At 44.6% G+C, this 24624-nt stretch overlaps 1 protein-coding gene across 2 annotated transcripts in view; it reads right to left on the bottom strand.

The window, feature by feature from the left end:
• The window catches only part of LOC123990959 (frizzled-3-like), a 29760-nt gene extending 5264 nt beyond the window's left edge, over positions 1 to 24496 (bottom strand). Inside the window, exons 1-6 of one of the 2 annotated variants that reach the window (XM_046292017.1) lie at positions 24128 to 24496; positions 22654 to 23255; positions 9614 to 9810; positions 8865 to 9327; positions 8378 to 8677; positions 7736 to 7987 (exon numbers count right to left, since the gene is read on the bottom strand). In XM_046292017.1, the coding sequence (XP_046147973.1) occupies positions 7736 to 7987; positions 8378 to 8677; positions 8865 to 9327; positions 9614 to 9810; positions 22654 to 22947 (1506 nt within the window). In that variant the 5' untranslated portion in view covers positions 22948 to 23255; positions 24128 to 24496. The remainder of the gene's footprint in view (positions 1 to 7735; positions 7988 to 8377; positions 8678 to 8864; positions 9328 to 9613; positions 9811 to 22653; positions 23256 to 24127) is intronic. The other variant, XM_046292018.1, reaches the window with a different exon arrangement.
• Positions 24497 to 24624: the final 128 nt, after the last annotated feature.

Genomic DNA, 24624 nt, shown 5'->3' with positions numbered 1-24624 from the left:
TGGAGTGAATAGACTGGATTCAAGCACGTGTGGTTGAGACCATTCCATTGACTCCGTCCCAGCCATTATTATGAGCCGTACTCCCCTCAGCAGCCTCCACTGATGTACAGTATGTGCATATCTATCTCCCCCTATCCCTGTAAGAAACATACTCACACACATCCCTTGTTTTTTTCCCAACACACACACATACACAGCAGTCCTGATGGCCTCGTTATGAGTGGAGCAGGCAGGCAGAGCAGCCTGGAGCTCAGAGAACCTCATTACAACAGAATGAGATAAGAGGAGAGAGACTGAATCACTGCAGCCATACGTCCTTTCAGTTAACATGTCTTATCTTCTAAACTCCTCTAGATTGGCATCTCATACGGTTCTGGCCAATCAGAGGGGAAGTAGTAGAAAGGCACAGGGTGGATGCAGCAGGACTGACTCGTTGAAATAGAATGGCCATCCTTATTCAAGTCAATTGGTCTGTAATGGGTGGACACATCTAGTGATAATATTTCTATGGGCCTGACCCATAGTAGCACTGGTTGGTTTTCACAGCTGATTCCTTTTCTCTATGACATTTAATCCAAAGTGACTAAGATTTTCGTATTCCTTGCGGGAATCAAACTCACGATTGTAGTGTTGCAAGCATCGTGCTCTACCAACTAACGTACGTACATACGTACATACATACATACATACATACATACATACATACATACATACATACATACATACATACATACATACATACATACATACATACATACATACATACATACATACATACATACATACATACATACATACATATATATATGACCAAAAGTATGTGGACACCTGCTCATCAAACATCTCATACCAAAATCATGGGCATTAATATGGAGTTGTTCCCCCTTTGGCTGCTATAATAGCCTCCACTCTTCTGGGAAGGTTTTTGGCCTGGCTCGTAGTCAGCGTTCCAATTCATCCCAAAGATGTTCGATGGGGTTGAGGTCAGGGCTCTGTGCAGGCCAGGCAAGTTCTTCCAAACCGATCTCGACAAACCATTTCTATATGGACCTCGCTTTGTGCACGGGGGCATTGTCAAGCTGAAACAGGAAAGGCCCTTCCCCAAACTGTTGCCACAAAGTTGGAAGCACAGAATCCTCTAGAATGTCAGTGTATGCTGTAACATTAAGGTTTCAATTCACTGGAACTAAGGGGCCTAGCCCCTTAGAAAAACAGCCCCAGACCATTATTCCTCTTCAAACAAACTTTACAGTTGGCCCTATGCATTGGGGCATCCGCCAAACCCAGATTAGTCTGTCGGACTGCCAAATGGTGAAGCGTGATTCATCACTCCAGAGAACGCGTTTCCACTTCTCCAAGAGTCCAATGGCGTCGAGCTTTACACTACTCTAGCAGACGCTTGACATTGCACATGGTGATCTTAGGATTGTGTACAGCTGCTCGGCCATGGAAACCCATTTCATGAAGCTCCCGATGAACAGTTCTTGTGCCGACGTTTCTTCCAGAGGCAGTTTCGAACTCGGTAGTGAGTGTTGTGACCGACTACAGACAATTTTTACAAGCTACCCGCTTCAGCGGTCCCATTCTGTGAGCTTGTGTGGCCTACCACTTCGCGGCTGAGCCGTTGTTGCTCCTAGATGTTTCTACTTCACAATAACAGCACTTACAGTTGACCGGGGCATCTCTAGCAGGGCAGAAATTTGACAAACTGACTTGTTGGAAAGGTAGCATCCCATGATGGTGTGACGTTGAAAGACACTGAGGTCTTCAGTAAGGCCTTTCTACTGCCAATGTTTGTCTATGGAGATTGCATGGATGTGTGCTTGATTTTATACAACTGTCAGCAACAGGTGTGGCTCAAATAGCCAAATCCACGAATTTGAAGGGGTGTCCACATACTTTTGTATGTATTGTGTATATAGATCTCTGCTGAACCATAGCTTTATTATATATATGTGCTCAGGAGATTGTCTGTTTACATGTTAGCTCCTGTGTTATTGTATGTTTGTGTGCTCTAGGGAAGCAGAGTCCTCCCACTCACATCCTCCACACATCACAAAGTTATGAAGGGCAGTCAGCGAGCCTACAGAGACCTGGCTGCCCATTCTCAGGCTTTCTATATAAAAAACGAAAGACTTTCACTCGTTCCATTACCCTCACTAGTACCCTTCCCTTACTAGCCGTTACCAAACCACAGGCATTCCTCACTATTACATTTTGCCTGTGTAGTTTGGTCCATACAGTAGCTTTACTTTCTTTCAAACTGCATTACCATAGTGTCGCCCTTCTCTCTGATCCATCTTTCCCCCAGCAACAGAACCTCTGGGAGAAATTAACTCACCGCTCCCTTACACAGTAACGCTTGCATGACAGATTAAGGCCCCAAACGACTCTCTTTGCCTCCCCCCGGCCTTCCCCCTCTGTTTCCCCCATCCCCCCCACCGTAACAGGCCTCTAATGCCGTCATAAGCTATCTTTGTTGGGGGTACACACATTTATACACACACACACACACACACACACACATACGCACGGAGACACACACATGGAAACACACGGAGACGGACACGGACAGACACACATGCACACAAATGCTCTACTGTGTACCAACCAGCCTTCCTTTAGAACTAACTAAAAGGCAAGAGATTACACACCATCACACATCCAAACGTGGCCATGGAACTGAAAAAGAGTGACATCTAGACACTTGCTACAAACAAACAAGTAGAGAAGCTATTCACTCTTTTCACTTCTCTACCCATCCAAACTCTGCTATCTGTGCCACCACAGTAACTAGTAACACAAAACCTTTTTAAGGAGGACAGAAAAAGAAGCACAGCACACACACACACACGCGCACACACGCACACGCACACACACACACACACACACACACACACACACACACACACACACACACACACACACACACACACACACACACACACACACACACACACACACACACACACACACACACACACACACACACACACACACACACACACACACACACACACACACACACACACACACACACACACACACACACACACACAAATGCTACCATTTTACAGCAGCAAGGATGAAGTGTTTGAATGATTAACTGCTTCTTCAGATGAGTGGAGATGTTGTTCCACCGCTCCAGGCAGAGAGTAGGTTCTCTGAAGTGCTTCATCTATTAAATAGAACCAACCTGAGATCTCTCCCCGGTCTGTGTTTGAACTGGAACACTGGAGCTCGGTGTGTTGGGAATACAACTACTGTGTGAGACTGAAATACATTTTTCTTACTCTGTTGTTTTTCGTTCCCTTATTGAACTTGGCACCAGAATTCAATTCCATCTTTTTTTCTTGGGACCCCATGAAAGCTCACAGAGGTCCCTCAGGGGCCCGAGGCCCCCTGGTTGAGAATGACTGATGTACTGTAGGGGTTATAATAATATTTGAGTGTAGTTGATTGTAGTTTCTAGAAATGGTTACAGTAGCTGTATAATCTGATATTACATCCTATGGACCGGTGTATGGTGTAGTGGTTAGAGTAGATGTAATGTAGCGTAGTGCTTAAGAAAGGGGGTACATGGTATACCTGGTAAGACAGGGGATATGGTGTATTGGTTAAGAGTATGGATCTCACCTTGTGCTGTGGTGGTCATGAAGTTATGTCAGCCGATTATTGTCATGCAAAAGAAAATGAGTTGGCCTACTGTATTTTATCTGGCTATGCTCTATGCCATAGGCTGTAGGCTTGTTCATTTAGCTGACAAGATATGCTTATAAGTCCCATAACATTATTTGATATAATATAATGTTATTTAGTAGAAGGATATCATTTACCTTAGTTGAGTAATATAGAATGGAGTGCTTATATGAAGTGGCTATGTTGAGCGTAAAAGTGATCATTTGAAACAGGTCCTATAGGCTACGCTATATATTGGAATTACTTAGCAACTTTAGTTGTGAATGATACAAACCATAGAATTTCTCAGAAATCAAAACATATATGGGTTCCACGATGCCTCTATATGCTAAAAAAGAAGAAGAAGCTTGCGCTCTGTCTTCGCCTTAAGCTACACAGCTGTTCTCTCATCACGTGATCCCTTTTTCACCCATCAGACTATTCTCAATGTAATCTTGTCTTTACTAATATGTCAAATGAGTTTCCATTTAGAATGGCTAATTATCAAATGGGCAGGAACAGGGGCAGTGGGAAAAAGACATATTCCGTAGGCTATGCACTCGAATAGCGAATGGAGGCTGCGCGCTTTCCTGCGGGTTTTTCCAATGTTTCCGGATACGCTACTTCTGTTTTATATTGGAGCTGTGCTTAATATGAACCGCTGAGAAATAAATATAAGACCATTTATTTCACTACACACGTCAACCACTGTTTGAGGAGCATGCTCTCGCTGTGCGACAGGTGATATTCCGCCCAAATTCTGTATGCCATGGGTTCTCCAACCCTGTTCCTGCAGATACCCAGCGCTTAATTTCGGAAACAAATTTAAATCTGTACGGGAACATCGATAGTAACATGTTTTCGCAACTAAACATATTTCACTAAACTATTGACAAACCGTCTGCGCATGTGAGGAAAAAATGAAGGAGAGAGAGACGAGAAAAGGGAAATGCATAGTGGTGAGATTTTCTGTAGCTAAAAGGTAATGTAAGCCTATTAATTATGAAAGTATAACCAAATCCCCATTACTAGGCTATTCAAAATCATATACAAATTCTCTATAATTGTAAGCTAACTGTAAGCCGCCCTGCACAATCAATGAACCAACAGTATCTCCTAGGGCTATACATTCTCTCCCAGACTCGTGGATAGACATTTTGGAGCGTAGCATAAGGTAATCCAGTCCATCCAGTATGCAACATAATAAAATCCACACGATTACTCAAATGCGTTTAATTGTGGAGTATAAACTAGACCAATTATGTACCAAAGACATCTTAAATCAGTTTTGTTTTATGTTTTTCTGCCATGCATAGTATGTGGTAAGCTGTGTATTGTATAACGGCACGAGCATCATTTTGGTTCAAGGAATTTTATCGGGCTTGGCCTCATAAACTTATGCATAAACGAATACTGTGCATTCGAAAGAATTCAGACCCCTAGACTATTTCCAAATGTTGTTACGTTACAGCCTTATTCTATAAATATATGTAATTGTTTTTTTCCCTCACCAAACTACACACAATACCCCACAATGACAAAGAAAAAAATGTTTTTTAGAATTGTTTTATTTAAAAAAAAGATATATATATCTGAAATATCACATTTACATAAGTATTCAGACCCTTTACTCAGTACTTTCTTGAAGCACCTTTGGCAGCGATTACAGCCTTAAGTCTTCTTGGGTATGACCCTACAAGTTTGGCACACCTGTATTTGGGGAGTTTCTCACATTTTTCTCTGCAGATCTTCTCAAGCTCTGTCAGGTTGAATGTGGAGGATTGCTGCACAGCTATTTTCAGGTCTCTCCAGAGATGTTAGATCTGGTTCAAGTCCTGGCTCTGGCTGGGCCACTCAAGGACATTAAGAGACTTGTTCCTAACCCAGTCCTGCGTTGTCTTGGCTGTGTGCTTAGGGTTGTTTCCCTGTTGGAAAGTGAACCTTCACCCCAGTTGGAGGTCCTGAGCGCTCTGAAGCAGGGTTTCATCAAGGATCTCTCTGTACTTTGCTCTGTTCATCTTTGCCTCGATCCTGACTAGTCTCCCAGTCCCTGCCGCTGAAAAACATCCCCACAGCATGATGCTGCCACCACCATGCTTCACCATAGGGATGGTGCCAGGTTTCCTCCAGATGTGACGCTTGGCATTCAGGCCAAAGTGTTCAATCTTGGTTTCATCAGACCAGAGAATCTTGTTTCTCATAGTCTGAGGGTCTTTAGGTGCCTTTTGGCAAACTCCAAGCGGGCTGTCATACGCCTTTTACTGTGGAGTGGCTTTCGTCTGGCCACTCTACCATCAGGGATGAGTTGGACTGTAGAGTGAAGGAGAAGCAACCTGAAAGTGCTCAGCATATGTGGGAACTCCTTCAAGACAGTTGGAAAAGCATTCCTCAAAGACACGGTGGTTGGAACCAAAAATCTCAAATTAAGGACCCATCAGCTTTCCACCAATCTAATGGCCATTGCTCATGTTTCTTGGCCCAAGCAAGTCTCTTCTTATTATTGGTGTTCTTTAGTAGTGGTTTCTTTGCAGCAATTCAACAATGAAGGCCTGATTCACGCAGTCTCCTCTGAACAGTTGATGTTGAGATGTGTCTGTTACTTGTGAAGCATTTATTTGACCTGCAATCTGAGGCTGGTAACTAATGAATATATCCTCTGCAGCAGAGGTAACTCTCAGTCTTCCGTTCCTGTTGCGGTCCTCGTGAGAGCCAGTTTCATCACTTGATGGTTTTTAGCGAATGCACTTGAAGAAACTTTCAAAGTTCTTGAAATTTTTCAGATTGACTGACCTTCATGTTAAAGTAATGATGGACTGTCGTTTCTCTTTGCTTATTTGAGCTGTTCTTGCCATAAAATGGACTTGGTCTTTTACCAAATAGGGTTATCGTCACCCCTACCTTCTCACAACACAACTTGATTGGCTCAAACACATTAAGAAGGAAAGAAATTCCACAAATTAACTTTTATCAAGGCACACCTGTTAATTGAACTACCTCATGATGCTGAATGAGTGTGCAAAGATGTCATTAAGGCAAATGGTGGCTACTTTGAAGGATCTCAAATATAAAATATATTTGGATTTGTTTAACACTTTTATTTTCTGCTACATGATTCCATATGTGTTATTTCATAGTTTGGATGTCTTCACTATTATTCTACAATATATTTAAAAATAAAATAAAAAAAAAAAAATGGATTGAGTATGTTTGTCCAAACTTTTGACTGGTAGTGTATGTAAATAAGGATTTTTATTTTTTCTTTCTTGTATACATTTGCAAAAATGTCTGAAACACTGTTTTCGCTTCGTCAATATGGGGTATTGTGTGTATATGGAGGAGGATTTATTTTGATTTAAATGTGGAAAAAGTCAAGGCGTCTGAATTCTTTCCGAAGGCACTGTATGCACATGGATGTTTTGAATCAACCATCCCCTTAGAAAGCGCTGTCCATTTCATTGTGTTAGGCTTTGAGATAACATCCACAACAGCCACGTTTCCACCTGCTGTTGAACTTCTTTCTTCAAATTGATCAATCACAGTGAGGTGAGTTTTAAAAGCACGATACTGTTTTGATGATAAGTGCTCGATGTGATTTTCAATTGCATTTGCATTGCTGTACGGGTGGTTAGAGGGACAATAGAGCCTTGAGTACCAGGCCATTAGTGATCTAATTGTCATTAGGGTACTACCAATGCATGTCCTGAGTGCATAAGAGGAGAATACCGTGATTCAACGGTCACATGGAATTCTACTGCGGTCATGACTCATGACTGCCGGCATGGCGGTAAAACGGTCACTGCAGCAGCCCTAATCTGACCTGGTATGGACAGGGGATGTGGTGTACTGGTTAGAGTATGGATCTCACCTGGTATGGACAGGGGATGTGGTGTACTGGTTAGAGTATGGATCTCACCTGGTATGGACAGAGGATGTGGTGTACTGGTTAGAGTATGGATCTCACCTGGTATGGACAGGGGATGTGGTGTACTGGTTAGAGTATGGATCTCACCTGGTATGTACAGGGGATGTGGTGTACTGGTTAGAGTATGGATCTCACCTGGTATGGACAGGGGATGTGGTACTCTCTGCAGCGCTCCTGTACCCAGGTAGTCTCCCAGACAGTCCTATAGCTGTTCTCATACAGGTAGCAGGCTATGACCGTCAGCAGAGGGACCAGGTAGAGCACAGAGAACACCCCGATGCGGATCATAAACTTCACCAGCTTGTCCTGGTTCTCCTTCTCCAGAGGGATCTCCATACGGACGCGGTTCAACGCCAGGATGCCCGCTAGCAGCAACGCCACCCCCACCTAGAATCAGACAGAGTTGATATGGAAGGATTAGACAAAAGATGATGACATAAGAAGACCAGGAAATGAACACGGTATATTGGTTGGGTAGCTAACAATTTCAATAATTTCCTACAGTTCCATTCAGATCCACTTTCCTATGACTTTTGAGATGTGTATGACCGTGGTATAATCGAAGGAGAAGGCACAAACGGTGTCAACACGTTTACTGAACTTTGTGCATGTGCACACGTAAACTTTGCGCACACACACCCACAAAGAACATCCTACAAATACTTTACTGAATCACCTAGGTTGCATCCCAAATGCCACCCTATTCCCTACATAGGGAATAGGCTGCCATTTGTTACACACGCCTTATCCCACTGTGACTCATTCCAGCCCTCTCACCAGCACATCCAGGCCCAGCGGAACCAGCAGGAACCATCTCAGCGCTGTGCGGTCATACAGCCCCACAAAACACACCCCGCTGACACTATCCCCTTCGATCTTGTTCATGGCCAGCAGAGTGACAGTCAGACAGCCGGGCAGGCCCCAGGCACAGGCATGGAAGAGCAAGGCCTTCTTCTCGATGGCCTCGCTGCCCCACTTAGGCACGGCAGCCAGGAACCAGGTGATGGTGAGGATGACCCACCACACACTGCCAGCCATGGTGAAGAAGTAGAGCACCATGAACAGCAGAGTGCACACCTGGAGGGGAGGAGGGGAGAAGGAGAAGAGAACAAGGTTTAAAAAAAGACTGAAGACATTGAAAATCCAAGAACATTGAAAATATCGTACCAACAAAACAATTCTAGTGAATGCCACAGAGAAAATGGTAAATCAAACAATCGATTAGTTAATTAAACAATCAATCACTGCGCGGCCGATGGGTCACCTTGTTATGGGAGCCCTGGGTGACTGTGGACGCCCGGAAGCGCCCGGGGCTCGCCGCGTTGCACGCCACCCGGTCCTCCAACAGGAAGCCCAGGAAGAAGACCAGGGACACCATCATGTAACACACGGCGTAGAAGATGATCGGCCGCTCCGGGTAGCGGAACCTGGACACGTCGATGAGGAAGGTGAGGAAGGTGAAGAGGGTTGCCGAGAGACATACGATAGACACCACGCCGATGAAGTAGCGGGCGAAGACCAGCTCGTCCCGCTGGAAGTACATGTTGGGGCAGGGGGGCGAGCAGTCCCTCACACCCAGGAAGGTGTAGCCCAGGTCGGGGTCGATCTTGAGCTCGCGGGGGCACCAGAAGCCATAGTCGCGCTGGACGGAGATGGGCGACTCCGTGGAGTCTGACCTGGACAGCAGATCTACAGGACGGGGGTATGGCTCGTCACAGTCTGGGAACCTGGGGGACGGAGAGGAAACAGCTTATGTTAGACACATTATATTTAAACTACAGAAAGACACAAAGGTAGTATTTTACAATACTGTTTCCACAGTTTTGACCTTGTATTTGCTAGGAAATCACGTGTTACCATTGTGCAATTACCATTTTGCCATTCTGATTGATGCTATGGTACAGAATGACCAGGTATTTCCTGATAAATTCGTGGTAAAAGGAATGATACCAAAAAATACATATGTGCCCCATGTGTGTAGAAGTGTACCCGACAGTACAGTAGACTACTAACCTGTTACAATCCATCTCTTCTGGCCAGGTGACGCCGAACATGTCCATGAGTTTGTAACAGTCTCCCTTGGCTCTCAGGCACAGTCGTCGGCAGGGCAGTGTCATGCGTCCGTACTCTGTACACACTGGAGTGTAGAGGGCACACAGGAACATCCTGAGTTCTGACGAACACTGCAGGTTCACCATGGGGTGGAAGGGCTGCGGTGGGGAGAGGAGAACACAAGACTGTCAGGAGGTGTATAGTCACAGCTGGGTTATGGAGTGTGTCTGTGTTTCACACACATCATACGTCTACTGTCATATACAATCATACACACGGAGACACTCGCACACACCGTATGTCAAGCACACTGTGCATCTACCACAGAACCTGTCAAAACACTCAACCCCTCAGCATGAAAGAGACACACACACACACACACACACACACACACACACACACACACACACACACACACACACACACACACACACACACACACACACACACACACACACAGACAACAGAACAGTCTTCTAAAGCAGGGCATTATTCATGTGAAGCCAAAATGAGAGCACAAAACAGACAGTATCATCTTGTCTGACATAGTTTGGAGCCGACTCAAAAAACACAACTCCGTCCCCTATCCTCATAATCCTCCTCCCCTCCTCCCCCTTTCTCCCACCAACCTGGCAATAAGACAGAGGGAGGAGAAGGAGGGAGGGAGAGAGGAGGAGTAGGACAGGCTTGGTAACCCAACCCCCCCCGTTCATCAGATACCCGGCACAGGCAGGGGCTCTGGAGAGTCCTTTGTGTTTGGGGGAGGGCAACGCTGTTACACACACGCACGCACGCACGCACACACGCACACACACACACACATATACACACACACCCCCCTCTCTGCCAATATGCATTCAGGGAGAGAACGGTAGCTAGCTAGCAGCTGTGAGGCATGGCTTTAGTATGCAAATCCCCAGGGGGAGTGAAGAAAGGGTCCCCACCGGCCCCTAGCCCCACCCAGGGCCAAGCTAGACGCATCCTGCTCCTGCTGGGGCCAGCCTTTGTGACTGTGACAGGGAGAGGGGGAGTGGGGGAGGGGGACAAGACAGGGACCCAAGCAGACAAAATGGGAAGATGAGCTAAATGGAATTTCATTAATAGGGAATAATAGGGGAACAGAACAGGGTTTTTATTAAGTGGATATGTATTAAATATACACTATATATACAAAAGTATGTGAACAACCCCTTCAAATTAGTGGATTCGGCTATTTCAGCCACACCCGTTCAGCACACCGCCATGCAATCTCCACAGACAAACATTGTCAGTAGAATGGCCTTACTGAAGAGCTCAGTGACTTTCAACGTCGCACCATCATAGGGTGCCACCTTTCCAACAAGTCAGTCAGTTCATCAAATGTCTGCCCTGCTAGAGCTGTCAGTGCTGTTAATGTGAAGTGGAAACGTCTAGGGGCAACAACGGCTCAGCCGCAAAGTGGTAAGCCACACGAGAATGGGATCGAGTGTGCATAAAAATCATCGGTTGGAAACAGCACACTGCTCTTGATAGTGTCACTGATCTTTAATAAGCTTACATATCGGCCTCACGGCCTTAGTCAGAGCTTTTGTGAATTTCTTTAAATTAGCACCCTTATGTAGACCTGGCCCCACCCACATCCGTTCCACGCATGAAAAGGGGTTGGAGGTGAAGGAAAAACAAATAAATGCTACCAATTATAACAATATGCATTTCATAAATATTCGGATAAAGTGTGTAAACAAGACGTATTAAACACGTCTGTAAAACCACAAGGAGGATATAGCAAGTTTTCATTAATCATTGGGTACATCGTAGGAAAAACAGCAGAGTAATCTGAAATAGGGACATAATTCATGTTCAAATTCACAACATAACATGCATAGGCATTTCATCATTAAGACCTTTAGGAAATAATGTCTGGAGGGTGAAAATCCAAAAGCATTGTCTTTTACTCAGAGTATTATTAATATCTGTCTGATATGCCACAAAATCTAAAGGTAGAAATGTCATGCTTTAGGTCATTCAAATGCACTGCTAGGTCTACATAAGGGTGCTAATTTAAAGAAATTCACAAAAGCTCTGACGAAGGCCGTGAGGCCGTTACATCAGTGATACGGCCTCCCGGGTGGCGCAGTGGTTAAGGGTGCTGTATGCAGCGCCAGCTGTGCCATCAGAGTCCCTGGGTTCGCGCCCAGGCTCTGTCGTAACCGGCCGCGACCGGGAGGTCCGTGGGGCGACGCACAATTGGCCTAGCGTTGTCCGGGTTAGGGAGGGCTTGGTCGGTAGGGATGTCCTTGTCTCATCGCGCACCAGCGGCTCCTGTGGCGGGCCGGGCGCAGTGCACGCTAACCAAGGTTGTCAGGTGCACAGTGTAGTCTCTGACACATTGGTGCGGCTGGCTTCCGGGTTGGATGCGCGCTGTGTTAAGAAGCAGTACGGCTTGGTTGGGTTGTGTATCGGAGGACGCATGACTTTCAACCTTCGTCTCTTCCGAGCCCGTACGGGAGTTGTAGCGATGAGACAAGATAGTAGCTACAACAACAATTGGATACCACGAAATTGAGGAGAAAAAATGTTTTTTTTTTTCTTTTACAAAATTCAAAAAACAACAACAAAAACAAAACAAAAAAAGATCAGTGATACTATCAAGAGCCGTGTGCGGTTTCCTTTTTCCTTCATCTTGATCAACGGTCGCCATGAACCTGCAAAAAAGATTGCTCAAGTGTGCGAGTGCCTTTTGAATTTTGAAGTACAAAACTGAAAGTTAAAGACACAAACAAAACTTAAAAATGGGAAGTATAGAAATAGCGCACATAGAATGAAAGATCTATAACTAACATTTCTATGTGAATTTGGTCGGGTCAACCAAAAAGTTACATATTGTATATTAACTTAACCTAACCTTCAGTCTCCAAGACAGAGGAATACACAGCAGCACTATTATATTCAATACCACATACACTCCCTCCCTCACACACACACACACACACACACACACACACACACACACACACACACACACACACACACACACACACACACACACACACACACACACACACACACACACACACACACACACACACACACACACACACACACACACACACACACACACACACTTCCTATGACTAGGATAGGAGGCGCAGCTACCTTTTCATCCATCATCACCATAGCTTAGCCTACATATTACACCATTCATTCATCGTAATTCTAACATAGAATTGTAGACAGAATTCCACTTTTGACACCAGTGTTCAGTCTGGGCTGTCTCCCAGACGCCTGCCTGTATTTAAAGGGATTAGGACGGCTGTTAGGCTTGCCGATTCCCACACAAAGAACCTACATCACATCCACATCCCGACAGCTTTTGTAAATGCTTTGTACATATCAAACACAATATTTCTGCCTTCAGATTTTCATTTGACCATAACATAAAGGAGGTGACGTTGATGTGCGGTTTTATTAGACAGTTCAGTGACAGTTGGAACATAGGGCTCAGGCAGACGTCTGAGATGACTGACATCCTCTTGGACAAAATATTGAATGCAGTAAAAAAATATATATATATATCCACACATACAGTATTTGAGTTTATAGATGTACAGGAAAGCACGGCAGAGCAAATGCCACGCGTCCTCATCATCACCAGGGGAATTCTTTTGTATTTTGTGTAGATTTTACTGTGTTTGGTGACTTACTACTGCATCTGTACAAGGCTTTTTTATTGTTTATGTGTATTTCAGTAGATTGGTTCACTTCCACACCTGTCAAAAACAGTCAAAGCAATCAGGTGTGAATAAATGGACCGCCTGCAGACACAAGGCCCAAAACATTCTCGCTTGAGGCGATGGTAAGAAACACAGAATGAAATAGAGTGTATTATAGGATCTCTATGGGGAAGAACTTCCTTCATAGCAACCAATCGGTAAATGCCTGTTACCCCAACCCTCGAGCATTCCTTTTCATTAAACCAAGATCTTATGACACACCTGGCACCATCTTCCTAATCAAATCTTTGAGATCAAACAAGCAGGCAAACACATCCACGTTGATCTGATCTGTATAGAATCAAACAGGGTGGCACCCTTCCCTCGCCTTCGCCAGCCTCCAGTCCGGTGACATGCATTATCTCATCAGAACCCCGTCGTGGTGCATTACATGGTGTATTACACACACAGACAGGACAGGGATGATTTAACTTCAAGTGGATATGCATCTGGGGTTTGCCTTTCTTCTGCTCTCTGCCTCCGCACTTCCAAGGCAGATGTGTGCTCTAGTACGAGATGAATGTATGGTACAGCATGTGTGCGTGTGTGCATGTGTGCGTGTGTGCGTGTGTGTGTGTGTGTGTGTGTGTGTGTGTGTGTGTGTGTGTGTGTGTGTGTGTGTGTGTGTGTGTGTGTGTGTGCGTGCCTGTTAAGAGGGTTGAATATTTTCCCGGTATTTTACAGATGTTCCATCCCGAGAATGAATCGCGTTTCTAGCGATTTCCCGACAAAACCGGAAGTGTCGTTCAAAAGCATTATAATTCATATAAATAGGTTTATGTCTGGATTTGATTAGAACTTTGATAAAAACAAAATTAAAGTCTGATGCTACCTGAGCCTGATGAACCGTATATTAAAAACATTTTATGAGCCATAGCACAAAAAAAGCACACACGTGCTGTTATCCAATACATATATGATATAGGCTACTGCACATTTAGCACAACAGAAAAACACAAAAGCCCATAGATGTAACTAGGTATATGTTCTCTTGGTGAAATAAATGAAACTAGCTCCACTAGGCTAATATTTCTCAGTGTGGACTGCATTACTGTACTGTGTTGTATTATACTGTATTATATGTACTGGAATAACGTGTTCAAACCATGATAAAGCAGGGAGAGATTCTGTGATTCTGGTGCCTACAATGTTACAAGTACAGGCCACCAAATTTGACTTTAATTTTGAAATATAATAGGGCCTATTTGTATAATTAGGAGGCTGGCACATATACCTTTCATAATATTTCCCCTAATGTTATTAGCCTTCCTCCTCTTTCTCTCTCTATTGTTGCTTTATTCATTCCTCGCTTCCAAAAGTGAAATGAAATACGTTTTGTTGTCCTTGTCTTTAGAAATTGAATGACATCCATCAATAATGTAGGACTGTAATAAGATGCAGAAGGCCTTCACTTCTCTTCTTGAAGACTGAAGTGTTATGGGGTCTGCTGTAGCCTTCCGCCATCGAGCGTTCGCTCTTCTTTCAAACTACCGGTGAGTTCTATTGGGCTGCTGTATTTCACATTCAGCAAACAAAGCGCTTTCGTCCCTCTTCGAATAGTCTATTGGTAGAAGAAATGCAAACAAAAATTTGGTCTAGCTTTTCTTGCATGGGACTCCAAGAGCTAAGGAGCATTTCTTTTAAAGGAGAGAGGCCAGCAGATTACGTGCGTATTGCGCAAGAGACAGAGGCTATAAGTTAGAAGCTTACTATGCATAACCCATCCTTACTTAGCTGAATATAAGACTAATACTGCATTGAATGTATTACCCGAAGGAGGTGGGCTACAACATCTGTACATAGGGCTACATATCAATCTAGAACAGGATTCTCTATTTTGGATGCAATCTGAATGGAGTTGATGGAGAGAGAGAAAGACTGTGAGAGAGTGTGTGCACACTGATTTAAAGCAACGGTATTCGAGTTAAAACTCTGCAGCTGCAATATAAAAACAATTATTTTTACAATTAAAAAAAAGAAGGTGACCCCCGAAAGCCAGACGGCGATGGGTAAATTAGACGCACGTTCACTCTTTATATTACTGACTCTGCTGCAGCAAATGCAGGCCTACCTGTGACAAGAATAAAAGTTACCAAGATGAGACGATAGGCCTACATGCAGTGTGAGCTGTGCTCCATACTGAGATGGGCTGTCTGTCCTCACCCTGAGCGTTGATGATTCATCATGCAGAGGCCGTAGAGAAGACAGATTTAGACTTCACATATCATTTAACAGTTCCATTTCACGCCATGCTGTTCATATACATAATGTATTATAATTTACTGGTTTCTCGCACTTATTTATCCTGGGAAAAGGGAGTGTTTTTTGGCGGTAAATCCCAGCAACCGGTTCCGCCATTCAACCCTAGTGTGTGTGTGTGTGTGTGTGTGTGTATGTCTATCTTTATCCACATGGCAGCCCAAACAAATGTAAGACGTCTTGTCTTGTGTGCTCTGGAACAGAACAGTGGATTATGGTAACTTAGTCACATTAGAAACAGCTGCTGTGTGTCTGCCAGAGGTTGGCTCTGTGTGTGTGTGTGTGTGTGTGTGTGTGTGTGTGTGTGTGTGTGTGTGTGTGTGTGTGTGTGTGTGTGTGTGTGTGTGTGTGTGTGTGTGTGTGTGTGTGTGTGTGTGTGTGTGTGTGTGTGTGTGTGTGTGTGGTGGGTGGGTGGGTGGGTGTGTGTGGGTGTGCGTGCGTGCGTGCGTACGCACTGCGGAGATTGGTCTGCTTTTGCCCCAGAGCCCCCTCACTCCACTGTTACTATGTAAGTGGCTCAAGCGTGTAATACATACAATTCTGTCAAATGCTGTTCTAGCCCTGAGGATAAGTATGATAATGCAATTTCAACTCGCTGTAATGTGATTATGTATTTATGGGGGTAGTTAAGAGATTTTGGATCTCCAAAAAAGTGGTCAAATTATATGAAGCCATCTGGAAAAGGCTGCCCTCAAAAATACATAAATTAAAAAACAAATTGCTACTTTGAGGATTGTGTGTGTGTGATATTTGTCTTATGTCTATTTCATGACCGGTCCGGTAAAGCTTATTTTTGACTCAAATTAAATCACTGATAAGAGAATTAATGACAGATCAATCAACAATGTACTGTATCTACACAGACAACTGATCTGAGTGATATATTACTATTAAATATCTGGAAGAAGTCTCACAATTTACTGGATTTATCTTCTATTCCCATCTATCCCTCCATCAATCCATTCCCGCGTTCTCCTCTTTCCCTCTCTGCTCCTTCCTTCCTCCCCCCCCTCTGCTCAATTCTCTGCATTTCTACCCTGACTGCCAGGGCAACGGCTGATGCACCAACAGACGGAGGGACTAGTTTAAGGATGGGGCCGTGGTGTGTTCAGCAGGGGTCAGAGGGCGGCGAGCGGGGACCACCTCCTGAGAGCCACAGAAAGCTTGCCCCTTTGTTAACGACACAATTGGGACCCGTTTCCCAGGCAACCGTGCAGTGTACCTAGCATGGGGGAAGGGGAGGGAGCGAAGGACAAAAGACTGAGATATGGCAGAGGAGAGAAGGATGGGCCACCTCCTCCTTCAGCTAGCCGGCCGTGTTATTCACATTACTGTTTATTAACCACACACACCAGTTGTTGTTGAGAAAGAGAGAGAGAAAGACAAAGACAAAGAGGAGAGAGAGAGAGAGAGAGAGAGAGAGAGAGAGAGAGAGAGAGAGAGAGAGAGAGAGAGAGAGAGAGAGAAAGAGAGAAAGAAAGAGAGATTCCATTCAGTCCGGAGCTTATAAACAGCATGTTTGACATTAAATAAAACAGAGGTCTATTGTGAGTTTGGGTCAGAGTGAGCTGGGTTTATCAGACCATAACATGTATCGTACATCCCTCGCTAGCTACTAGCCATGTGTTATCTACATACTGTGCACGTGTGTCTGACGGTCATCAGAGACCACAGTCACAGCCTTTTATATGAATTTACAGCGGACGGATGGAGTTTCTGTTTTGTACACCACAGAAACCTTATCTGTAGAGGTTACACATGTCAAACACTGACAAAAGGCATAAAATGGGCGAATGATTCATCATAATAATTAAACTATTATTTGTTCATTATTGTTTCATAAATATTACAGCCATACTGTACCAATAGATGCAATAATCTATTGGTAAAAGGCAAGACCTCGCTTTGTGCACGGGGGCATTGTCATGCGGAAACAAGAAAGGGCCTTCCCCAAACTGTTGCCACAAAGTTGGAAACACAGAATCGCCTAGAATGTCGTTGTATGCTGTAGCTTTTAGATTTCCGTTCACTGGAACTATGGGGCCTAGACCGAACCCTGAAAAACAGCCCCAGACCATTATTCCTCTTCCACCAAACTTTACAGTTGGCACTATGCATTGGGGCAGGTAGCGTTTTCCCGGCATCCGCCCAACCCAGATTCATCCATCGGACTGCCAGATGGTGAAGCGTGATTCATCACTCCAGAGAATGCATTTCCACTGCTCCAAGAGTCCAATGGCTGCGAGCTTTACACCACTCCAACCGATGCTTGCCATTGCAAATGTTGACCTTAGGCTTGTGTGCGGCTGCTTGGCCATGGAAACCCATTTCATGAAGTCCCCGACCTACAGTTCTTGGGCTGACGCTGCTTCCAGAGGCAGTTCGGAACGCGACAGTGAGTGTTGCAACTGAGAACAGACGTTTTTTACGCTCTATGCGCTTCAGCACTCTGTGATCCCTGTCTGTGAGCTTGTCTGGCCTACCACTTCATGGCTGAGCCGTTGTTGCTCCTAGACGTATCCACTTCACGATAACAGCACTTACAGCTCTAGCAGGGCAAACATTTGATGAACTGACTTGTTGGAAAGGTGGTATCCTATGACGGTGCCACATTGAAAGACACTGAGCTCTCCAGTAGGGTCATTCTACTGTCAATGTTTGTCTATGGAGATTGGATGGCTGTGTGCTCGATTTTATACACCTGTCAACAACAGGTGTGGCTCAAATAGCTGAATCCACTAAATTGAAGAGGTGTCCACATACTTATGTATATATAGTCTATCTATCTATCTCCTTTCTCTTTCTACCCATGCCAGTCAGATCTATGGAGTGATACTAGTCCCATCAGAAATTGAATCTTAAATGAGTAAATTCATATGAAATTTATGGTGGCACTAATATCACTCCATACAGATGTACCACCGAAGCTCCCTCTCTTAGCAAGCACAGAAGATGGCACAGAAATAGCAGATTCCCAATCTTCAGGCTGCTGTCCCACTTCAGCAGTGGGGTTATACTGAGGTCAGTCACAGCCACAACAATCCCCAACTGACTGACTGACTGGGAGCTTATTTTGAGAGGTGTAATTTGTGCACCAAATGGTCAGCTACCACAGAGCCAGAAAACAGAAACCAAACTGAAAAAACACTATACTGGAGGATGATTAAATGAGGTTTGGGGTTTGGGGGATGTAGATACTGAGCGTTTTTTTAACTCTAGAGGCAAGGGCTAGCCAGTTATGCTACAAATATCCCAGCCCCAACCTCACTTAGAAGGAAAAGACATGAAGGTCTTTAAAAGGCACACCACTTCTGAGGGTTTTCTCTCCAGACAGGGATGAAAGGAAGCCATTGGTTCTCATCCAAGTCACAATTTCTCCACGCTACAAGCCATTCATCATCATTATCATGGCTATTGGGTGGACCTAATTCCCTTTCAAATCAACTGTCAATCCTCATTTGGCTTTTTATCTTCTTAAAGGCTGTGGTATTCTCCCATGGACCGGTCGGCAATGCCAAGGCTAGTATAAAGAGACAACATGGACATGGAGATAGAGAGGCGTTTTGGAGCCGCAGTCTTCCTCATCTATTGGGATTCATGTGTTTTTCCAAACATCAAACTAGCTTTTGAATGCGCTAACAGAGACACGCTGGTGAAAGCATGTCTAATCAAACTGAACTGTTGCCTCTAACCAAAAGCCTTAGTTTAGTGCACATTCAAACTAAACAAGTGTAAAAAACAAAACCTGGGCTAAAAGAAATAACAGTGAAGATACATTCATCTGGTTTATAAGGCAAGTCAACACTGCTAACTGGTTCACATCGAGGGTAGTTTTTGTGTATTTATTTTACAGCCAAATAATATTAACTGCTTTGGGTTATGAACAGCAACTGATTAAACCCCTACAACTGAGGTCGGGATCTCAGGAATACTTTGGGAATACTACAGGGAATGGCATGGGAATGTGATGGGATATTTAAAAGGGATAAGCTGGGTTCACTTAGTGCAGATGGGATGTAGTGCCTCTCTCTATCTCCCGAGGCCAGGGCACATTCAGAGCAGAGTTTACTTACATAACTCCCACATATCCCTTGCTCTCTCTCTCTCGCTCACTCTCTCTTCCTCCCTCTCTCTCTCTCTCTCTCCCTCTCTGCCTCCTCCATCTCAGTCCCCTAATAGTAGAATAGGAACAAGTGGGCGGACAGGGCTCAGCATTCAGTATCATCCCCTCCATTGCCCCTCTGAGTGGGCAGAGCAGGGCAGAGAGAAGTGGGTAGTGATGGAGAGTGGGGTTGGGTGGCATGGAGCATTGGGTGGATGGATCAGATGGATGGATGGGGGGATGGAAAGGCAAGGAAGCAACCTGCTAAGTACTGGATAGATGAATCTACATAGATAGATATACATGCCACTAGATTCACCTAACGAGGCAATGCAGCTGTTCTCTGATTGAGTTCACATGCCAACAAGCAAGCTTGTAAAGAGGATCACTCAACAGTCAAAAGCAAGGACACAGTCATGCATTATGGCCGCCAGCTCTGTGTGTGTGTACAGGGCATTAGGAAAGGATTCAGACCACTTCACATTTTCCACATTTTGTTACGTTACAGCCTTATTCTAAAATATATATATATATTTTTTAATCGCTCATCAATCTTCACACAATACCCCGTAATGACAAAGCAAAAAAAACAGGTTTTTAGAAATGTCTGCAAATGTACAGCCTCGAGCCTTCTTGGGTATGACGCGACAAGCTTGGCACACCTGTAGTGAGCAAGACAAAGGAGATGATCATGGACAAAAGGAAAAGGAGGGAGAAACACGCCCCCATTCACATCGACGGGGAGGTAGTGGAGCGGGTCGAGAGTTTCAAGTTCCTTGGTGTCGACATCACCAAAAAACTATCATGGTCCAAACACACCAAGACAGTTGTGAAGAGGGATCAACAACACCTTTTCCCCCTCAGGAGACTGAAAAGATTTGGCATTCTTCTTTGTAGATCCTCTCAAGTTCTGTCAGGTTGGATGGGGAGCGTCGCTGCACAGCTATTTTCAGGTCTCTCCAGAGATGTGCGATCGGGTTCAAGTCCGGGCTCTGGCTGGGCCACTCAAGGACATTCAGAGACTTGTCACTAAAGCCACTCCTGCATTGTCTTGGCTGTGTGCTTAAGGTCGTTGTCCTGTTGGAAGATGAACCTTCGCCCCAGTCTGAGGTCCTGAGTGCTCTGGAGCAGGTTTTCATTAAGGATCTCTCAGTACTTTGCTCCATTCATCTTTCCCTTGATCCTGACTAGTCTCCCAGTACCTGCGGCTGAAAAACATCCCCACATCATTATGCTGCCTTCACTGTACCTGGCACCATCAATCGTGGTTTCAAACTTGGTTTCATCAGACCAGAGAATCTTGTTTCTCATGGTCTGAGAGTCTTTAGGTGCCTTTTGTCAAACTCCAACTGGGGTGTCATGTGCCTTTTACTGAGGAGTGGCTTCCATCTGGCCACTCTACCATAAATGCCTGATTGGTGGAGTGTTGCAGAGATGGTTGTCCTTCTGGAAGGATCTCCCATCTTCACATCTCTGGAGCTCTGTCAGAGTGACCATCAGGTTCTTGGTCACCTCCCTGACCAAGGCCCTTCTCCCCCGATTGCTCAGTTTGTCCGGGTCTTGGTGGTTCCAAACTTCTTCCATTTAAGAATAATGGAGGCCACTGTGTTCTTGGGGACCTTCAATGCTGAAGATTTTTTTTTTTACCCTTCTCCAGATCTGTGCACAATCCTGTCTCAGAGCTCTACGGACAATTCCTTTGACCTCATGGCCTGGTTTCTCTCTGACATGCAATGTCAACTGTGGGACCTTCTATAGACAGCTGTGTGACTTTCCAAATTATGTCCAATCAATTGAATATACCACAGGTGGACTCCAATCAAGCTGTAGAAACATCTCAAGGATGATCAATGGAAACAGGATGCACCTGAGCTCAATTCCGAGTCTCATAGCAAAGGGTCTGAATACTTACGTTTTCACCTTGTCATTATGGGGTATTGTGTGTAAATTGATGAAGTAAAAAAAAAATCCATTTTAGAATGAGGCTGTAACGTAACAAAATGTGGAACAAGGGAAGGGGGTCTGAATCATTTCCGAATGCACTGTATGTGTGAGTGTGTTACAGCTCCATAGATACCGGAATTAGAACAATAAACATTGGTAAATAACGCACTGTACAGGCAGCTTAATCCGGCAGCGGCTGGAATCCAACATCGTATCATGAACAGGACTGTTAATTCACTTCACTTCAGCAGAGTGGATCTAGATCCTAGCCAAATGTTAAGCCCACGAAGCAAAGCCTGTTACATAAAATGGGTTTTTATAGTCTTTAAAGCAGAAATGACTTTGAAATCGTCTCTAGTTGCTGCTGGCTTGTCTGTCACAGCATAAAACAGCGGGTTGCCGCAGCAGATTAGACCACCACACAATTCGTTTCACAGAGTCATTTAATAATTGATGGTTTTAAAAATGGGCCCAAAAGAAATGTTAAAAGTTAATTTATCACATAATGTTTTTGTAATATATTCTCAGTCCCCTGGGCTAGAGGAGCCGACTAAAAGTAGGCTACCACTTTGATATTATCAACATTACCGGTTATGCCATTATCCATGGTAGCACTGTCTGCTACTGCTACGATGTCCATGGGGCAGACAGACCATAGAGTCTGGCACAGATAAGGACAGTACAGTTGCAGCATGTGTCTCTTCATCCAGACACATTATATATATTTTGTTCACCTTTATTAAACTGGGCAAGTCAGTTAAGAACAAATTCGTATTTACAATGACGGCCTCCCCCGGCCAAACCTGGACAACGCTTGGCCAATTGTGCGCCGCCCTACGGGACTCCCAATCACGGCCGGATGTGATACAGCCTGGAAATGAGAGAGAGAGAGAGAGAGCAAGAGAGAGAGAGCAAGTCATGAAAAATAGTGGGTCAGTGTTTACCTCCATGGCGAGCGCGGCGGTCTGCTGGTCGTAGTGGTTGAGGAGATTGGGCATGAAGGTGGAGTTATAGGGCAGGCCCTGACACATGCGCAGGGTGATAGGTTCACAGGTGAACATGCTGTGGCTCCCAGCAGCAGACTCCATGGGGATGGCTTCTACCACCACTGCTGGAGCCATCAGCATGGACACACACAGCACCAACAGGAGCCCCATGGTCCCCGCAGGCAGGGGCAAGGACAGGGTTAAGGAGGGACCCAGGCTGGACACAGGGACAATCCGAATGATCACCCTCATTCACGAAGGTTGGCGCAAGAGAGAGAGCTCACGCGTGGTACAGGTCATTGACAGTCAGGGGAGAGACTGGTCCTGTTCCTGGTCTCAGAGAGTGACAGTCTGTGTGCGTGGGTATAATCCAAGATGGACGCCATGGCTGAGGCTGGCTGTTTCCCTCTTGAGTCATAGGAGCTCCATCACCTGAGCATGAGTCCTGGCGTCGGGTGTTGGACCACTTCTCACCAGGTCGCTGTGCTTTATACACAGAATATGAACAATGATTAGGATCAGAGAGTGGATCCCTGCAATAAGTGTAGATGTCAAGGGATCTGGGGGGAGAATAGAGAGGGGAGATAATTAAATGTTTACAAAATGTAAACAATTGCAAATGTGACTACAATTAATGATGCATCTTAGCACAATATTTTAAGAGGCACATTATGAGAAATGATGCTTTATAATCTATTCATGGGGATTATAATCTGGTATGTGGGTGGATATTGAATGAGTGAATTAGTGCACCAATTCTATTTATGTAGTATCTTAACGGCACCATAATAGTAAAGTTATAGCAATTTACATTATATATTGTCTCTCTAAATACGCACACACCCTGTTGCAAGATAATTATTCGCCAGAACCTATTTTCCACAGCATCCATTACCACTAACAGACCATGCACTTTCTAATATGACACGTAAAACAAACCCGAACCATTTCAAACATTATGTGACATTTCACAATTGAATATACTGGTAGTGGCTTGCACTGTAGGCAAATGACTGTGCGTAATAACATTTACTGGCGTCTTCGGCAGGATTGTTGCGCATTACATGCTTAGAACCATGTTACAAAACTACCGGTAAATAGACACAACAGTGATGACATGAAACTATAGTAGTATATATATGTCAAAGGCAGCTGGTCACTCCTCCGACAGCGCCTAATGGATAAACACATTTTATCCGACAAAAATAAACATTTCATGAAGCAGAACAAAAGATGACGGTTGGGCTACTTCATCTCAACTGATACTGACCGTATGGTGACTAGTCGACCTAAACTGAATCTCTCCAGACGTATCCCGATGATTTAACGTTACTACGATCCAGCCGTGTTGCCAATACATGTGTCCGCAATTCTGTAACAGAAAATATCTAGGGGAGTGCCAGAAATATATCATAAAATAAGACGATTTTACCTTTCTGTCGGGAAGATTAATTCACGTGTAGGGGTCTTCGCCGCTCCTCGAGGCCGTAACAATGAGTGAATAGCCCACTCCTCTCCAGCTCCCTCTCTCCCTCTCTCCCTCCTCCTCACCCAGCAGGTTTTACAACCGATGTCCTCGAAGCGCGAGAGCGCGCATTAAACACAGACGCGCAGCCAACTGAACTCAAATGCGTGCCTTTTCAGTTTTGAAATGACCAAATTATTTGTTTGAATGAGGTTCACACGTGTGCGCACTGAAGCCCTACATCTACAAGGAATAAAATACAAATTGGAAAGACGTGAGAAAAATGTGGAGAATATAGGCTATGAAGTCATCAAACTCCCTGAAGGGCAACATGCGTTGCAAACTAGACTAAATCCGTATCGTGTGTGCAACATGCTCTGCGTGATTTGCAACATTGTGAACGGTGACATTGTACCCACTGAAACCACGTGCATGCCGCACCTTGTGTGTGCGGATTGCATTTC

The sequence above is a fragment of the Oncorhynchus gorbuscha genome, linkage group LG12 (assembly GCF_021184085.1).
Source record: "Oncorhynchus gorbuscha isolate QuinsamMale2020 ecotype Even-year linkage group LG12, OgorEven_v1.0, whole genome shotgun sequence".
Classification (NCBI taxonomy): domain Eukaryota; kingdom Metazoa; phylum Chordata; class Actinopteri; order Salmoniformes; family Salmonidae; genus Oncorhynchus; species Oncorhynchus gorbuscha.
This window is presented reverse-complemented; position numbering and strand designations above follow the sequence as displayed.